Genomic DNA, 19,376 nt, shown 5'->3' with positions numbered 1-19,376 from the left:
ATCCCTGATGACCTTCCTTCAGAAAAACGAACGGACATCTAAACGGAACGAGGAAGGGGAGGGTAATAACCAGAGTGTCACTGAGTTGAGAGATGTTAAAAATGGACCACAATCAACACATGGACTCTTACTTTTAGGTTAAAGATTTCTTTTTTTTTTTCCTAGGTTAAAGATTTCTATATATAAATACATATTATGCTCTCCCTTGCCAAAAAATACTAGACTCAGGAAATTTATTCCTCACAAAGAAAATAATCCCCTCTCTTCCATTCCTTAGGTCCCTTACTTTACCTGCTTCTTCCCTCTCGAGGGTAGGAACTTTGAGCCCCGCCTCTCTGCTCATCCAAGCTCCGCCTTCCCCGTCCACCTGTGTGCCCTGCCCCTGACGTTACCCGTTGGCTTCAGCGGCTTGCAGGATTCCGGCTCCCGATTGGTCGGCCCGTCCACGGCTTGCGCAGCCCACCAATGGCAGCGGCGCTGGGTGGAGGGGTGCCCACATCCAAGATGGCGTCCCCAGGAGCTGGGAGTGGGTGACCGGCGGCGGGGAAGCGGCCTGGGTTGGCCCTCAGATTGCGGGGTCTGGGGGCATCTCTCCAGGCAACCCCCCTGGCCCGCCTACAAGGCCTTCCCCCGGCCAGAGCAATGGCCGCTGAGAACAGCAAGCAGTTTTGGAAGAGGAGCGCTAAGCTGCCGGGGAGGTGAGCCCAGGACGCTGAGAGGGAAAGGGGATTGGACCAAACCCTTCCAGATCCTAATCCCTAATCCCGCGGGCCTGGGGCGCCACCGAGGCCAGAAGACTGGTTTGGGGAAGCCGGGCTGGGGAAACTGGGGCTGCCTGGTGGCGGCAGAGCAGCTGTCAGGCAGAGGAGCGAACAGCGAGCTTTGGGGACGGCTGGATGTGGGTGTAGACCGGGGTCTGGGGGCGGAGGTTTCAGGAGGGGTGACCTCAGCTGGAAGGTGGCCGAAGATTGGGCGTAACCTGCAGTGGAGTTGGGTGAGAAGTCAGTGTCGGCCCTGGTCTCGGAGGTTCATCCCCAGAGCTGCTTCCCACTCTAATCAGAACCCCCTCTCAGGGGTCTCCACCACGCACAGGTGGTTGCTCGCTTGAGGATGGCCCCTTCCCTTGCTCCCCTAGCTGGGCACTTACCCGAAGAGTTCTGGTGGGAGTTTGTGGCCGCTTGCCGAAAGGGTTAGGCAAGAAAAGTGAGGACAATTCTCAAGCCCGACCTTACTTTATCTTGAGTTGGCTCTTTCCTACTGGGAATTAATACAAGGCGACCACAGAATCAGGGTTATTCCTTTGGCATTTTCTAAGGATTTGTCCAAACCCAAGTGACTTCTTCCTTCCTTGCATTGTAATGCTCTTCTTGTGCAAATGCACTAAATTCTTTCATTCTTCACTTGGTTAGTTGGAGAGCAGACCTCCTAAGACTACCCCCCACCCTCCTTTTGGTGTATGTTGCGACTTTTAGCAAATTACCCATCCATCATCTATTGGTTTACTGTTTCAGTTTATTTTGGGGAGAGTCCTGAGAAGTATAAGGAAGAGTGTGTATTTCAGTCGTGAATTTAAGTTTTCTTCCAGCTACAGCCTACTTGGTGATGAAATTCATGTTTGGTTGTGCCCCATGTGCTACCTTTTCTAGTGGATTCAGGTTTTTTCCTTCTGAGATAATCTTTTGAACTCGTGACTTTTTTTTGAGACGGAGTCTCTCTGTTGCCCAGGCTGGAGTGCAGTGGCGTGATCTCAGCTCACTGCAGCCTCAAGCGATTCTCCTGCCTCAGCCTCCCGAATAGCTGGGACTACAGGTGCGCGCCACCACGCCTGGCATATTTTTGTATTTTTAGTAGAGACGAGGTTTCACCATATTGGCCAGGCTGGTCTCGAACTCCTGACCTCGTGATCTGCCCACCTCAGCCTCCTAAAGTGCTGGGATTACAGATGTGGGCCACTATGTCCAGCCGACTTTATTTCTTTATTTATTATTTATTTATTTTTTAAGCAAGAGAGAAATGAGGGTCAATAGTAGCTAGATAAGAGCCTTAATTTTTTTTTTTTTTTTTTTTTTTAATGAAATAGAGACAAAGTCTCACTCACAATGTTGCCAGGGCTAGTCTCTAACTCCTGGCCTCAAGTGATCTTCTTACCTTGGCCTCTCAAAGTGTTGGGATTTCAGGCGTTAGCCACCATGCCCCAGCAAGTCTTATTTTATTAAGGATCCTATTAGACATATGGAGAATAGGGTGGAAATCAGCTTTTAGTAATATTTATTAAAATAATAGGAATACAAAGATAACTTCAGATTAAAGTGCTGTGGATTTACAGTGTTAATATTACTGTTAAAGATGTTCTATGTCTTTAGGTAAGCACCACTTCCTGTCAGCTGATTCGTTTTCCTTCCTGGTCTAGTGAGCTCTCTACTTGTGCTGACTGCTATTCTCTGGGATTTTCCATAGTGAGATCATTAAATTTTGACATCCTAAGATTATAATCAGAATCAATAGGAAAACTGTTGTATCAGGAAGCAGTGTAAGAGATGTGTGACATGGCATGGCCTTCTCTGCCTTCTGACTGGTGGTTGCTATTAACAGTCTTTTTTCCCCATATCTCCTGTGTTTGACTATAGAACGGTCAACTTTTTAAAAGCACTACTTTTCTGAGATAGGAAGAGAAGTCTTTTCAGTTTCCTGATTCCCTTTTCATTTTGAAGAATATAGAGAAATTGAGAGAGGGCCGGGAACAATGCCTTCACGCCTGTAATCCCAGCACTTTAGGAGGCTGAGGCGGGCAAATCATGAGGTCAGGAGTTTGAGACCACCCTAGCCAACATAGTGAAACCCCTTCTCTACTAAAAATACAAAAATTAGCTGGGTGTGGTGGCGCTGTAATCCCAGCTACTTGGGAGGCTGAGGCAGGAGAATCGCTTGAACCCGGGAGGTGGACGTTGCAGTGAGTCGAGATCATGCCACTGCACTCCAGCCTGGTGACAAAGGGAGACTCCGTCTCTAAATAAATAAATAAGTACATAGAAATAGAGAACTTTTGCCAGGCACAGTGGCTCACGCCTGTAATCCCCACACTTTGGGAGGCCGAGGTGGGTGGATCACGAGGTCAAGAGATCAAGACCATCCTGGCCAACATGGTGAAACCCCGGCTCCACTAAAAATACAAACACTAGCTGGGCGTGGTGTCGTGCGCCTGTAGTCCCAGCTACTGGGGAGGCTGAGGCAGGAGAATTGCTTGAACCGAGGAAGCGGAGGTTGTAGTGAGCCGAGATCCCGCCACTGCACTCCAGCCTGGCGCCTGGCAACAGGACTCTGTCTCAAAAAAAAAAAAAAAAAGAAAGAAAGAAAGAGAGAACTTTTGAGTTCAGAAAGACTTGGGTTACTATTTGGATTCTCTTGTGTATGTGACCAAGACAAATAATCTTTCTAGGCTTCAGTTTCCCTAGGAAATGAGAAATAAAAATACTTTTCCCAGAGTTACTGTGGGGACTAACTGAAATACCCTATTTGTAAAGAACCTAGGACAGATTTATTTAGCCCATTATAGTTGTTCAAAAAACAGTAGTTATTAATATTACTGTCATTAATAGAGCAAGTAAGCATTTAAAAGAATGTTTCTCAGATCCTTATCCCAGCTCGTTGTCTTCATTAAGGATTAAAGTATTGTCACAATTCATAATAGTTTGATGAAGTTAAATATTGTTCAGCTGTGTGCTTCTAGCAGTGAAGCCCACGAGCCACTGGTCGTAGGAAAAAACTAAGGTTTTTTTGTTTGTTTGTTTTTGTTTTTGTTTTGAGACAGAGTTTCGCTCTTGTTGCTGGGGCTGGAGTGCAGTGGCGCAATCTCGGCTCACCGCAACCTCCACCTCCCGGGTTCAAGCGATTCTCCTGCCTCAGCCTCCCAAGCAGCCAGGATTACAGGCATGTGCCACCACGCCCGGCTAATTTTGTATTTTTAGTAGAGGCAGGGTTTCTCCATGTTGGCCAGGCTGGTCTCCAACTCCCAACCTCAGGAGATCCGCCCGCCTCTGCCTCCCAAAGTGCTGAGATTACAGGCGTGAACCACCGCGCCCTGCCCAAAACTAAGGTTCTTTTAGATAGGAAGGTACTTTGATTTAAAGAAAATGTTAGGGCATTTTCTCAAGAATAGAACTTTTGCATCTGTACTCTTTCAGTCTTAGAGAAGAAAAACTTTCTCCCAGGTGGGGAAATGACACAAATGACTGTACTAGATGCTTTGCAACTTGGAAATGAAACTAGTTTACTCTTCTTTGCCAATTGAAAGGTGAAAAATCAAAGTGATGACAGGTTTCTTTCAGTTTGTCTGATCACAATCCAGCAACCTTAATGACACCAAATAGAATTTTTATTAAATAAAATAACAAGTTGAAAGTGAATGAAACATTCTTTTTAAAAATAACAGCGTTATTGAGATATAATTCACATACCATAAAATGTACCCTTTTAAAGTGTACATTTCAGTGGTATTTAGTATATTCATTTATAGTACAGATGGTTTTGTACAACCATCACCACTAATTTCAGAACATTTTCATCATCCCAAAAAGAAACTACATACCTGTTTGCAGTCACGCCCCATCCACCCCAGTCCAGACCCTGGTAACTTTAATCTACTTTCTGTTTCTGTGGATTTACCTCTTTTGGGCATCTTATATAAATGGAGTAATATGATATGAGGTCTTTTGTGACTAGCTTCTTTTTTAAACACAGTGATTTCAGGCTTGTCCACCTTGTGGCATGTATCAGTACTTCATTACGTTGTATGGCTGAATAATATTCCATAGGGTAGATACACCACATTTTGTTCATTCATCAGTTGATGAACATTTGAATTGTTTTCGCTTTTTGGTTATTGTGAATAATGCTTTTATGAACATTTATGCATAGGTTTTTGTATGGTTATATATTTTCTATTCTTCTGTGGATAAATAGGAGTGGAATTGCTGGGTCATGTGGTAACTTGCTGGAACTAAACATCTTTTTAAGTTCTCTCAATTATTCACATAAGCCCCATGTACTTAGCACATCAAATGGTCATCATATTGAGCCTAGAAGATAAGAGGCAATCTGTACCATTGTGGTTAAGAATGCAGGCTTTGATGGGTATGGTAGCTCATACTTGTAATCCCAGAACTTTAGGAGGCTGAGGCTGATGGATCATTTGAGGCCAGGAGTTCGAGACCAGCCTGGCCAACATAGTGAAACCCCCATCTCTAATAAAAATACAAATTAGCCGAGTGTGGTGATGTGTGCCTGTAGTCCGAGCTACTCAGGAGGCTGACATATGAGAATCACTTGAACCTGGGAGGCAGGAGTTGTGTGAGCCGAGACTGAGTCACTACACCCCAGCCTGGGAGGCAGGAGTTGTATGAGCTGAGACTGAGTCACTACACTCCAGCCTGGGCAACAGAGTGAGACTCCCATCTCCAAAAAAAAAAAAAAAAATGCAGGCTCTGAAATTTGACTCCCTAGGTTCAAATCCCAGCTCTGCTTTCTAGCTATGTGATCTTGTAGAATTTAATTAGCCTCTTAATACCTCAGTCTCCTCATCTGTAAAATAGGGACAGAGTATCTGCCCCAGGGGGCTGTTATGAGGATTAAATGAGATAAATATAAAAATGGGTTAGGAAGTACAGAATAATATTACTTATTATAAGAATGATAATTCCAATGATAGTAGCTATCATGTTTGTTTTCTCTCCTTGCTTTAGTTTTTGAAACTGGAATTGAAAAGCTTTGATCTGGCTGGATGTGGTGGCTCACGCCTGTAATCCCAGCACTTTGGGAGGCAGAGGCAGGCAGATCATTTGAGGTCAGGAGTTCAAGACCAGCCTGGCCAACATGGTAAAACTCTGTCTCTACTAAAAATACAAACACCATTAGCTGGGCCATGGTGATGCATGCCTGTAATCCCAGCTACTAGGGAGGCTGAGGCAGGAGAATTGTTTGAACCCGGGAGGTGGAGGTTGCAGTGAGCCGAGACCATGCCACTGCACTCCAGCCTGGGTGACAGAGTGAGACTCAGTCTTTAAAAAAAAAAAAAAAAAAAAAGTTTTGATCAGTGTGTATGTGTCTGGAGCCTGGGCACAGGAGAAAAAAAACAGGGTCTCACTCTGTTGCCCAGGCTGGAGTGCAGTGGCATGATCTTGGCTCACTGCAGCCTCTGCTTCCCAGGTTCAAGCAATTCTCCTGCCTCAGCCTCCCGAGTAGTTGGGATTACAGGCATACGCCACCATGCCCAGCTAATTTTTTGTATTTTTAGTAGAGAAGGGGTTTCACCATGTTGGCCAGGCTGGTCTTGAACTCCTGACCTCAAGTGAGCTGCCCACCTCAGCCTCCCCAAGTTCTGAGATTATAGGCATGAGCCACTGTGCCTGGCCCTGGCTGATTTTTGTATTTTTTGTAGAGACAGGTCTTGCCATGTTGCCCAGGCTAGTCTTGAACTCCAGGCTCAAGCAGTCTGCCCACTTCAGCCTCCCAAAGTGTTGGGATTACAGGCGTGAGCCTCTGTGTCTGGCCAAAATCCAAATTATTTGAGTCTTTCAGGCTCTTCAGCGTTGGAAAGAGAGGCCAAGTTAAGGACTTGAACCCAATCCTAAAATCATAATGAATCTGATACTCCTATCACGTAGTGTCACAGCCTTTCTGGGCAGCTATGTTACAACCTGTTCTTGGCTTGGAGATGTTTTACTGGTAGAGTGAGTGACTAGAAGATACTAAATTATCATTGAAACAGCATAGATCGCCTGTTCTGGAAGACTTCTGTGGAGTGAGTGTGTGAACCTAGATCAGTTGCCAACACGTTTGGCATTTAAATTTGATGAGTCTTTTCCCATATTTGCACTAGCTCTTTTATCAGTGGTAAATGAACAGCTGTTGGTTTTTCCTACCAAGATGTTTGCGCTGTTCCAACTAGGCAAAACAGCTATGCCAGTACATTCTATGGTGTTGGTTTTATTAAAAGAGAGTGACGGAGGTTAACAGAACTTTTGTTCCATTTTGTCTGTGTGGCAGCATATCCCATGGCATTCTTTTCTCTGCATATGTGTTGTGATTTCTTCGAGATGCAGTGCGTTAACCTCTGGTTTTTAGATCTAGCTTAAGCAAATGCCTAGGTTTTGTAGAGTTCTAACCATCACTTCCTAAATATTGTTAAGTGCCTGCTGGCAAGTGTTGTGCTCTGCCAGGTGGCAAGGGGGCTACAGAGAAAGATATGGCACCACCATGGCTTTCTAGAAGCAAAAAATCTGCTTGGCATCATGGCTTCCCCTGGAGAAGATGCTGTGTATGATTGACTTTCTGGTTTTTCCACTAAACATATGTTACATTTGTAATCAGACAAACTTAAAAGTGGAGTTGGGTGAAAACACATTGTTGAATGCAAAGAGCAAGATGTAGAATGATATGTACAATGTGCAGTCTTTTATGTGAAGTTTGAAAACATAAAAATTACTGTGTGGTGTTTATGGATATATGAATATACGTAGAAGTATAAAAACAGATGGGAGGAGTTCCCTCCAATTTCAGAATAATGGTTATCTCTTGGGAAGTGAAGGGACAGGATTAGGGACTGCAATTGGAGCATCAGTAGTCTAATACTTTTTTTCTTCTCTTCTTTTTTTGTTTTAAGATGGAGTCTTGTTCTGTTGCAAGGCTGTAGTGCAGTGGCGCAATCTTTAGCTCACTGCAACTTCTACCTCCTGGGTTCAAATGATTCTCCTGTCTCAGCCTCTGAGCAGCTGGGACTACAGGGATGTGCCACCATGCTCGCTATTTTTTTGTATTTTTAGTAGAGATGGAGTTTCACCATGTTGGCCAGGATAGTCTTGATCTCCTGACCTCGTGATCCACCTGCCTCGGCCTTCCAGAGTGCTGGGATTATAGGTGTGAATCCCTGTGCCTGGCCTAACACTTCTTTTCTTAAATGAAATGTGACAAATGTTAACATTTGTAAATCAGAGTGATGGGTTCATGAATGTTTGTTATATTATTTTCTGTACTTTTCTTCGTGTTTGAAAATGTCAATTAAATGCTTTTTCACTTGTGTTAGAGCAAATGTTTTGTATTTTTTTAATTTGTGTTGGAGAGATCAGCCAGTTAGCCATGGAATTAAGTAAAATTTAAAGTAACATGGTTTAGAGTCAAAATAAGTCATATTTACAGTATGATGTTATTTATATAAAGTTTAAAAAACATGCAAAATTATACATTGTTTAGGGATAATACATAGAAAATAAAAATTTTAAAATGGGTGTGAAAAATGACAGATTTAATAGAGCAACTTTCTAGGAAGGGAGGGAGGGGTATGCCAGGGGTTTTGACTCTGTAATTTCTTATTTCTTAGGCTGAGTGTTGAGTGCCTACCTGATTACTTGATTGTGTCTTTTTTTTTTTTTTTTTTTTTTGAGAAGATCTCGCTGTGTCGCTCAGACTGGAGTGCAGTGGCTTGATCTTGGCTCATTGCAACCTCTGCCTCCCAATTGAGGCTCAAGCAATTCTTGTGCCTCAGGTTCCTGAGTAGCTGGGATTACAGGTGTGTGCCACCAAGCCCAGCTAATTTTTATATTTTTAGTAGAGACAGGGTTTCGCTATGTTTACCAGGCCAGTCTCGAACTGCTGACCTCAAGTGATCTGCCTGCCTTGGCCTCTAAAAGTGTAGGCATGAGCCATGGCTCCCAGTCCTGACTGTGTCGTATATTATTACCCAAATCTAGTTTATTTTTTATTTTTGTTGTTTTGAGATGGAGTCTCACTCTGTTGCCCCGGCTGGAGTGCAGTGGTGCGACCTCGGCTCACTGCAACCTCCATCTCCCTGGTTCAAGCAATTCCCCTGCCTCAGCCTCCTGAATAGCTGGGATTACAGGTGCACACCACCATGCCCAGCTAGTTTTTTGTATTTTTAGTAGAGACAGGGTTTCACCATATTGGCCAGACTCATCTCGAACTCTTGACCTCAGGCAATCTGCCTGCCTCAGCCTCCCAAACTGCTGGGATTACAGGCATGAACCACTGCACCTGGCCAATCTAGTTTATTTTTTAAAAATAATATAAGCCCTGATTTATGTAAGTTAGGGAACTAGAAAAGGCATGAGTTAGTAGATGCTGAGGGTAGGGATATGGAAAGTTTCATGGTGGGTGTACAATTTGAAGAGAATATTGCAGGGTGGATACAATTTTGAAAACGGATACTGAAAATAAAAAAGCACTCCAAGTAGGGAAAATAGCCTTATTTAATAATGGATTTAATAAGTTTGGAAGGGGAAGTGGAGATCAGCCTTTCCTAAAGCTGAGTTTGGGTTTGGAAGGAGTAGGGATGGTACAGACAGTGATAGGTGAATTAGAAATGTCAGGAAATTGAGCACCTTAATCATTGGGCTCTTCTGGTCTATCTCCATTTAGTCTCTGTGATCATCTTGGTTTCTCTTTTCTAACTTCTTGCCTGTCTTTTTAAAAGTGCAATAAACTGATTTATTATGCATAGTGTTCCAGGTTTAGATACATCATGGTTTAGTTCAAGAATATGTTAACAAATTCAATTTGGGCTCTGATACCTTTGCTGTTGAAGTCTATCATTTATCTTAGCCTTTCTGGCTACGCCAGCACCATGGGCTGACAGCTTTAAAAAATAGTACACTGTGTTTTTCAGATTCCTTTCCTAGATAGTAACTGATGGCCTCTGACCCTTCAGCCTGCACAAATTACGTTTGCTTTTTTTCTCTATGGGTTACTGGCAGATGGCAATACTCCTTTAAGGAGAGGATCTAAGGACCCTCTTATTTTTCTACCCAGTCAACCTTACCTAACTGGCCTGTTGAGATCTTCCTGCAGTTTTTTTCTCTGATTTTATATTGTACTGTGAGCAGGACTTGTGGACTTGAAGAATTCAGGTGTACTCATCTTAGATTATGTGCAGCTGCTGATGTGCACATCAGTAGCCCTTTGGGTGCTTTTGTTTTTGTTTTTGTTTTCCAGGAAGGGGCAGGTTGTCTGTGTCTAACACCCGCTTCCTCTCTCAGCAGAACTTTCCCTTTACTCTTTGATTCCTCTTTTCTTCTTTCTGCCTAGGAAACCCTTTAAACACATCAATTAGTATTGTTTTCAGAGTTTGTATTTCTGTAGCAATATATGTAATAGTTTGCTTACAAATTACTTCATAACCTTCCAGAGAGATTTTGGGAGTAATGAGTGTTATAGCTAAAGAGGTGGGGACTGTATTTATACGTGGAAGATTATATACAAGAAGATTTCCTCTGAAATCTTAATAGAAATCAATGTGAAAGTGATTGAATTGTCTATATGTTTATTTAAAAGCATCTTTCAGATCACCTGTTATGTGAAACAAGTATTTGGTAAGCTTGTTTCAATTTCTAAATGTTGGGTATGTATTAAATTATAAAACTGGGAGAGAGGAAGAAAATCAACGTTTCTTGGTCACTGAGTGTTTGCTGGGTAGTGTTCTAACATTTGCAAATGTACGTCACTACCTGCTTAACATTAAATGAGCATTACCACCAACCAGGAATTGTGCTAAAGGGCTCTTGACATATTATCCCATTTAAATCTTCCAACCTTCTCATGATTGCTTAATTTATTTCTTATAAAAGTGATACTTGTACATGAACATGATACTAAATCAGAAAGGATTTGCAGTGAAAACAGTCTCTTTGGTGTCCCGTCATCTTCTAGTCATCTGGTTCCTATTCCAAACTGCTGCTACCAGTGTCTTTTGTATTCTTTCAGATACTCTGTGAATACATAGACCTAATCATACATAAAATGCATATATCTATTTTAAAGATTTGTACAAAAATGGTGTCATACATATAGTTCTGCATCTTTTTTCAATTAATGTCTGCGTTTATTTCAGGTCAGTGAATATAGAACTGCCTCATTCTTTTTTTGTTGTTGTTGTCGAGATGGAGTCTTGCTCTGTTGTCCAGGCCGGAGTGCAATGCAGTGGCGCAATCTCAGCTCACCACAATCTCTGCCTTCTAGGCTTAAGTGATTCTCCCACCTCAGCCTCCCAAATAGCTGGGATTACAGGCACCAGCTAATTTTTATATTTTTTCGTAGAGACAGGGTTTGGTTTTGCCGTTGTGCAGGCTGGTCCTGAACTCCTGACCTCAGATGATCCACCCACCTCGGCCTCCCAAAGTGCTAGTATTATAGGCGTGAGCCACTGTGTCCAGCGAGACCTGCCTGATTCTTTTTAAAAGATGTATTGTAATTTATTTAACTACTTTCCTGTTGGTAATTATCCTTTCTCTTTTAATAGGTAAGTTCACTCCTTTATATTTATTGGAATAACTGATATATTTAGTTATTAGTCTTAGTTCAATTTTTAATATTTTCTTTGTCTTTTTTTTTTTTTTTTTTAAGATGAGGACTTACTCTGTTGCCCAGGCTATAGTGCAGTGACATGATCATAGTTCACTGTAGTCTCAAACTCCTGGGCTCCAGTAATCCTCCCACCTCAGCCTCCCAAGTAGCTAGAACTACAAGCATGCACCACCACAGTTGGCTAATTTTTAAATTTTTTGTAGGGACAAGGTCTTGCTATGTTGCTCAGGCTGGTCAAACTTCTGGCCTCAAGCAATCCTGCTGCCTCAGCCTTCCAAAGTGCTGGGATTACAGATGTGAGCTACTGTGCTCAGCCTGTTAAAAATATTTTCTTTTTAAAAAAATCTTTCACTATGTGAACTGTGCTTGCTCTTGAGGAGAGGGCATACACACACACACACACACACACACACACACTCTGATAATTTAGATTTATCTTTTTATTCTAGTGATTGTGTTTATAAGTGTAACTTTATACCATATTTCTTCAGACAGTACCTGTTGACTCCCTAACCATGAGTAATGATGAAATTAGTAAGTATATTTCCTCACCCCTCCCTTCCCACCTGCTTCTAGTTATTTTTCTTAGTTTTATTTTCTATCTTAAAGCATACATATTCCTCTGTTAATGTTTACAGATCTCAGTAGGATTTAATGTTAAGCAGGTAGTGACATAGATTTGCAAATTGAGCTGTCCGCTTTATCTTCTCAGCCCTGTCAGTAAAAGATGAGGGAGTCAGTGCACTTATTTGTCTACTTTTTCCTCCTTTTAACATTTGCCGATTATATTACTTTTACATTCTCTTTGCCTCAATGTAAGACCTAGTCGTAAGATTGGATCCGTTCAGGGCCCTCCACCAATCCTTTTGCCATGGTTTCTCCATCTCGTGATTAGTTGAAGTTTGTTCTGTCACAGCTTCTTCAGGCAGGAGTTAAGGGAACACATTTTCCCTGAGTTCTCATATGTTGAAAGTAGTTTGTTTTTTTTTTTCACTTTTATACTTAAACAATTTGACTTGATATATAGTTATTCTTGAGTTATTCTTATTTATTCTCATTTTCATTTTTTTTTTTCTTGAAGCAGGGTACAGGCTGGAGTGCAGTAGTGTGCTCACTCCAGCCTAGACCCTTCTGGGGTCAAGCGATCCCCCCATCTCAGCTTCCCAAGTAGCTGACACTACAGACGTGCATGCCCAGCTAATTTTTTATTTTGATTTTTGTAGAACCAGGGTCTCACTTTGTTGCCCAGGCTGGTTTTGAACTCCTTGGCTCAAGCAATCCTTTTCCCCCAGCCTCCCAAAGTGCTGGGATTACAGGTGTGAGCCCCATCCAGCTCATTTTCTTTTAATTGTGATATATTACAGAAAAGCACATGAAGGCCGGGCGCGGTGGCTCAAGCCTGTAATCCCAGCACTTTGGGAGGCCGAGGCGGGTGGATCACGAGGTCAAGAGATCGAGACCATCCTGGTCAACATGGTGAAACCCCGTCTCTACTAATACAAAAAATTAGCTGGGCACGGTGGCGCGTGCCTGTAATCCCAGCTACTCAGGAGGCTGAGGCAGGAGAATTGCCTGAACCCAGGAGGCGGAGGTTGCGGTGAGCCGAGATCGCGCCATTGCGCTCCAGCCTGGGTATCAAGAGCGAAACTCCGTCTCAAAAAAAAAAAAAAAAAAAAAAAAAAGAAAAGCACATGAAGCACAAATGTATGATATGATGGCTTAATGAATAATCACAAAGTAAACACCCCAGAAACTTCTGTGTCTGTTTGCTGTCTCTTCCTTTCCCCCAGAGAGAACTATATCCTTTTATGTCATTTATTCCTTTTTTTCTTTATAAAGTTACTCTGCATATATCCCTAAACAGTAGAAACTACTTTTTTCAGTTTTTGAAGTATATATAAGAAGAATCATACTGTATTTATTCTCTTCTACTTTGCTTCATTTGTTCAACATGACATTCGTAAGATCCGTCTACATTGTTACCTGAAGCCCTACTTCACATATACTCTCATTGGTGTATAGTGGTCTACTATATAAACATATTGCAATTGATTTCTCTACTCACTATTGATTTGGGTTATTTCTAGTTTGAGGCTAAGGGGAACCATGGTGCTTTGAATAGTCTTATATGTCTCCTAATAGATATATGTATATATTTCTCTTAAGATACATATTTGGGGGGCCAGGCGCTGTGGCTCACGCCTGTAATCCCAGCACTTTGGGAGGCTGAGGCAGGTGGATCACGAGGTCAAGAGATCGAGACCATCCTGGTCCACATGGTGAAACCCCGTCTCTACTAAAAATACAAAAAATTTGGAAGGCCGAGGTGGGTGGATCACGAGGTAAAGAGATCGAGACCATCCTGGTCAACATGGTGAAACCCCGTCTCTACTAAAAATACAAAAAAATCAGCTGGGCACGGTGGCGCATGCCTTTAATCCCAGCTACTCAGGAGGCTGAGGCAGGAGAATTGCCTGAACCCAGGAGGCGGAGGTTGCGGTGAGCCGAGATCGCGCCATTGCACTCCAGCCTGGGTAACAAGAGCGAAACTCCGTCTCCAAAAAAAAAAAAAAGATACATATTTGGGAATGAAAATACTGAATCTTAGGGTATGCATATTTCATTCTTCCTAGATATAGCCAAACTGCTTTTTGAATTGGTTATGTTACTTCATACCCCTCCTTCAGTGTGTGAGTTCCTTAGGTCACCCTTCACTGTCCTTAGCCCAAAGAGCCTTTCAAGTAGGTAATATTCCCACTTTAGATGAGAAAACAGGTTCAAAGGAGTCAAAAAACTTGCTGGAAGTTCATAGTGGTACTGAGTGCCAGAACTGGCATTTGAACTCTGCTGTCTCCAAGTCTAAAGCCTGTTACATTTCCATGCTGCCTTCTTTACACACAGGACATCTTGTCAGGTGTGTAAGGCACTGAAACTTCACCAGGGAAAATGAACATTATCAAATATATTTTTTAATTTTTTAAAGGTTAGATTGCTCTCTTTGGAGGATGGCTTGGGTACAGTTATTAGAAATAACCTATTTCTCAAAGTCCCATCCAATTTTGTTATGCAGATGGCACTCAGCCAAAATATTTAGTTTCCTAACTAAACTAACAATTTATTTATTTCTTTTTTTTTTTTTTTGCTGTTAGCATCCAGCCTGTATATGGAGCACAACATCCTCCCCTTGACCCTCGGCTCACCAAAAAGTAAGTCAAGACATTTTCCTTTTATCTATCTACTTCCATCACCCTCATACCCTCCCCTATTTTGTTGAAATGACAGTTTCTACCTTGACCTTTAGCCTCTCTTCTGCCCTATTTTGGACCAGGAGATGAGCAATGTTCTTACTTCCAAATGGTCCATTACTAAATGGGAAATTAACTCCCATTAGAGATTTTGTGTTTTCCTATACTGGGAACTGGTATATGTAGGGTTTGGTATTGGATTATTTGGTCAGAAGGGAATGGTCAGGCCAGGCACAGCGGCTCACGCCTGTAATCCCAGCACTTTGGGAGGTCGAGGTGGGCGGATCATGAGGTCAAGAGATGGAGACCATCCTGACTAATACAGTGAAATTCTGTCTCTACTAAAAATACAAAAAAATTAGCTGGGCGTGGTGACACGCGCCCATAGTCCCAGCTACTTGGGAGACTGAGGCAGAATTGCTTGAACCTGGGAGGTGGAGGTTGCAGTGAGCTGAGATCATGCCATTGCACTCCAGCCTGGGTGACAGAGCAAGACTCCGTCTCAAAAAAAAAAAAAAAGAGAGAGAATGGTCAAAAGGTCTTTATTGATTAAATGTTGTCCTGAAACCAGAAGATTGATGCCCTCTAGATCTTTTAGCAGGAGATCTGGTTTCCGAGCCTCACTGCTTCTGAATATAGGTAGGTCTGCCACCTTTTCCTCACTTACACTATGAGAAATAGGGCAACAGAATATAACTGTAGGCTGGCATTCTTTAGTTCCTCTTACTCTTTGACACACTCAAAGAGACATAGCACATGTACAGTAGAGTGAAAAGCTATTTAGGGCCAGGCACAGTGGGTCATGCCTGTAATCCCAGCACTTTGGGAGGCTGAGGCCAGTGGATCACTTGAGGTCAGGAGTTCGAGACCAGCCTAACCAACATGGTGAAACCCCATCTCAACTAAAAATACAAAATTAGCCGAGCGTGGTGGCAGGCACCTGTAATCCCAGCTACTTGGGAGGCTGAGGCACAAGAATCACTTGAACCCGGGAGGCAGAGGTTGCAGTGAGCCAAGATCATGCCATTGCATGCCAGCCTGGATGACAGAGCAAGACTCCGTCTCAAAAACATAAACATAAAAATAAATAAATAAAAGCTATTTAGGAGGCTATTTCTCTAGTAGAACTCTAATAAAATATTTTCAAATGCAGCAGAGACTCTAGTAAAATTCAAGATGTGTGAGTATGTATCCATACCCCCAATTATCCCTTTATCCCATCTTTCTCTCATGGACCATCACTGAGCCACAGTGAACTTAAATGAGGAAGTAGGTTGCCTTCTGAGATTTTCTAGGAACATTGGCGTCTATATGGGGAAGGCTTAATTTTAGAGACTAGTTTCTGGGAAAGTTGTTTGTAATGAAAGCTGAATGGTTTGGGAGATACAGACCTAGGTTCGCACCTTCCTGGGGCCTCTGTATTGATAGCCACCCTTTCTTCCTTCACAGTCCATAGGGAAGTAAAGATAATACACAATTATGCTTCCAACTATATGACATGCTGGAAAAGGCAAAACATGGAGACAGTAAGAAGATCAGTTGCCAAGGGGTGAGGTTGAGGGGAGATATGAATAAGTGGAGCACTGAGGATTTTTAGGGTAGTGCAGCTACTCTATATGATACTATAAAAATGGTGGAACTGCCGAGCATGGTGGCTCATGCCTGTAATCCCAGCACTTTGGGAGGCGGAGGTGGGTGGATCACATGAGGTCATGAATTTGAGACGAGCCTGGCCAACATGGTGAAACCCTGTCTCTACTAAAAATACAAAAATTAGCCAGGTGTGGTGGCAGACACCTGTAATCCTAGCTACTCCAGGAGGCTGAGGCAGGAGAATTGCTTGACCCCGGGAGGCAGGGGTTGCAGTGAGCCGAGATCATGCAACTGCACTCCAGCCTGGGCAACAGAACGAGACTCTGTCTTAAAAAACAAAACAAAACATAAAAACGGTGGATGCATGTCATTATGCATTTGTCCAAACCCACAGAATGTGCAAAGCCAAGAGTGAAACCTAGTTCAAACTACTGACTTCGAGTGATTATGATGTATCAGTGTAGGTTCATCAGTTATGACAAATGCACCACTGTGGTGGCAGATGTTCATAATGGAGAGGCTGTGCCTATGTGGGAGAAGGGAGTATATAGGAAATCTCTGTACCTTTCTCTGGATTTTGCTGTGAACCTAAAACTGTTCTAAATAGATAAATAAAGTGGTTTATTTAAAAAAGAAAAGAAAAAACGATAATGTACATTAAAGCACTTTGAATACCTAGAAGAATGCTATATCAAATATGCATTATCAGTATTTAAAGATGTTAAAAATAACTGAACTGAATATGTGGCGCACTTTCTATAATTCTACCAACTTGTTCTTTTTGTGATTGGGTATATGTAGAAGGCACAGTGTTCTGAATTACTACAGAAGCATGACTGCTGTTCTTCTCTGCAAGCTGCAAGCTTTTTTTTTTAAAAAAATCAGAAACTACTATTGTATAGACTCCTTGAGAGTAGGGACTTTGTTTTGTTCATCACTATACCCATAGCCTCTAGAACAGAATGTGGCACATAGTAGGCACTGAATAAATATTTACTGAATGAAGGAATGAAACTATCTCATTTACTTAAACAGCAGGCTGTTCTTTAATGTTCCTTAGTTTGTACCTTTTTTTAGGTCTTTTTTTTTTTTTTTGAGATGTGGTCGCTCTGTTGGCTGGAGTGCAGGGGTGTGATCTTAGTTGATTGTAGCCTCCACCTCCTGGGCTCAATCAATCCTCCCATCTCAGCCTCCAGGTAGCTGGGACTACAGGCATGCACCACCACACCTGGCTAATTTTTGTATTTTTTTGTAGAGACACAGTTTTGCCATGTTGCCCAGACTGGTCTCAAACTCCTGAGCTGAAGTGATCCACCTGCCTGAGCCTCCCAAAGTGCTGGGATTACAGGTGTAAGCCAGTGCACCAGCATTTTTTTTTTTTTTTTTTTTTTAAAGACAGAGTCTTGCTCTGTTGCCCAGGCTAGAGTATACTGGCATGATCAGGGCTCACTGCAGCCTTGACCTCCTGGGCTCAAGCTATCCTCCTGCCTCAGTCCCTGCCTGCCTTACCCCCAACCCCACCCGCAGTAGCTGGGACTACATGCGTGGGCTACCACGCCTGGCTAATTTCTGTATTTTTAGTGTAGATGGGGTTTCACCATGTTGCCCATGCTGGTCTCAAACTCCTAGACTCCAGCAATCTGCCTGGCTTGACCTCCCAACGTGCGGGGATTACAGGGGTGAGCACTGCACCTGGCTGTTAGCTCTTAAGGGGAGCATGTTTTCTGTGATATCTGTGTGATCTTCACATTAAATAGAAAGGATTTTACTATTCTTTTGGTTTTATCAAGAATCGACTTTCTGGTCTGTTGGCCAGTGAACCAGGCACTACTGGTTACCTACCTGGTAGTCTTCCCTATCCCTTTTTTCATGCTCAAGAACCATAATTTTGTTCAGATATTGAGTAAGCAATAATGCACTTAGGGGAGGTATTAAGATTGGTTTAAGCCTTTCATGTTAATTCTTTAGTCATCCCAGTGACTGGCGTAGAGTGGTCTCATCTCATTGGTTCTGGCCAATCAAAGAAAGTCTCCTTTAAACCAGTCTTAATACCTCCCCTAAGCGCATTATTGCTTTCTCAATATCTGAACAAAATTATGATTCTTGAGCATGAAAGAAGCAGGCATAGGGAAGGCTATCAAGTAGGTAACCAGTAGTGCCTGCCTCACTGACCAAAAGACCAGAAAGTTGATTCTTGACAAAACCAAAAGAATAGAATTCATTCTATTTAATTGGAAGATCACACAGATGTTACAGAAAACATACTCCCCTTAAGAGCTAACAGCCAATCAGAGTGGGAGATGGTTCTGTGAAGAGCCTCTTTTTGCTGCCACTCACATTTCCTGCTTTTGAATGTGGTAGTGTGAGTGCGATTCTGAAAGCTATAGGAGCCAACTGGTAACCCTGAGGCAAAAAACAAGAGAGTGGCCTAGACCTACATCGTGGTCTTACTATTTAAGGATCATAGTTGAGTATTATGTTACTTGTATCCACAAGCATTCCGGTCACAGCCAGGAGTTATTGATTGGTAATAGATCTGTTCCAGCACAACCTTTGACAAACACATGGCTAACCTATAAATCTGTCCATCCACTCATGCATAAGGCACTGGATGTACTCTCCATTTTATGTTTTGATCAAGATCACCATACCTTGTCTACCCCTGTCATCAACTGAGCTTTTCCTAATTTTGTATTTAGGACAGATCTTCAGGAATATTTCCATATCCCAAACTGCCAAGGCAAACTTTATATTGTTTTCTCACCTGTTAATGATATGAAATCATGAATATTTTCACTGATCCTTCAGCAGAGTTTCAGTCATGCTTTCAATAGGAGTAATTACTTAGTTTGGGAGAAATTTAATTGTCACTGAATTAATTGCTTCCCTTTTTCATGTATGTGGTGATTTTGGTATTGATATTTTACAACATGAGACCACATCTACATCTGCACCAGACCATTTTACAGTTTCAGATTGTTGCCATAAAACATTTATCGCCTCTATTTTAGTACCTTTATTAGGACATTTTTATGACTTTCTCTGCTACATGATTATCGTTCCACTTCAGCCCATCATTAATTACTGTGTGGTTAATACACATTGCAGCAGAAGCCTTTACATTGGGTCTTCAATCATCTAAACTGCACAAGCACAGTAAGTCGTTCCCTG

At 42.4% G+C, this 19,376-nt stretch overlaps 1 protein-coding gene across 1 annotated transcript in view; it reads left to right on the top strand.

The window, feature by feature from the left end:
* The first annotated feature begins 495 nt into the window (after nucleotides 1-495).
* TBC1D22B (TBC1 domain family member 22B) overlaps nucleotides 496-19,376 on the top strand; it is an 82,027-nt gene continuing 63,146 nt past the window's right edge. The window contains exons 1-2 of the mRNA XM_012464330.2: nucleotides 496-698; nucleotides 14,517-14,573. Coding sequence (XP_012319753.1) covers nucleotides 643-698; nucleotides 14,517-14,573 — 113 coding nt within the window. The 5' untranslated portion in view covers nucleotides 496-642. The remainder of the gene's footprint in view (nucleotides 699-14,516; nucleotides 14,574-19,376) is intronic.

This window comes from Aotus nancymaae, unplaced genomic scaffold, assembly GCF_030222135.1.
Source record: "Aotus nancymaae isolate 86718 unplaced genomic scaffold, 86718_ANA_hifiasm-v0.15.2.pri h1tg000040l, whole genome shotgun sequence".
In the NCBI taxonomy this organism is placed as follows: Eukaryota; Metazoa; Chordata; class Mammalia; order Primates; family Aotidae; genus Aotus; species Aotus nancymaae.
The sequence above is the reverse complement of the archived record's forward strand: the minus strand, read 5'-3'. Positions and strand labels throughout refer to the sequence as shown.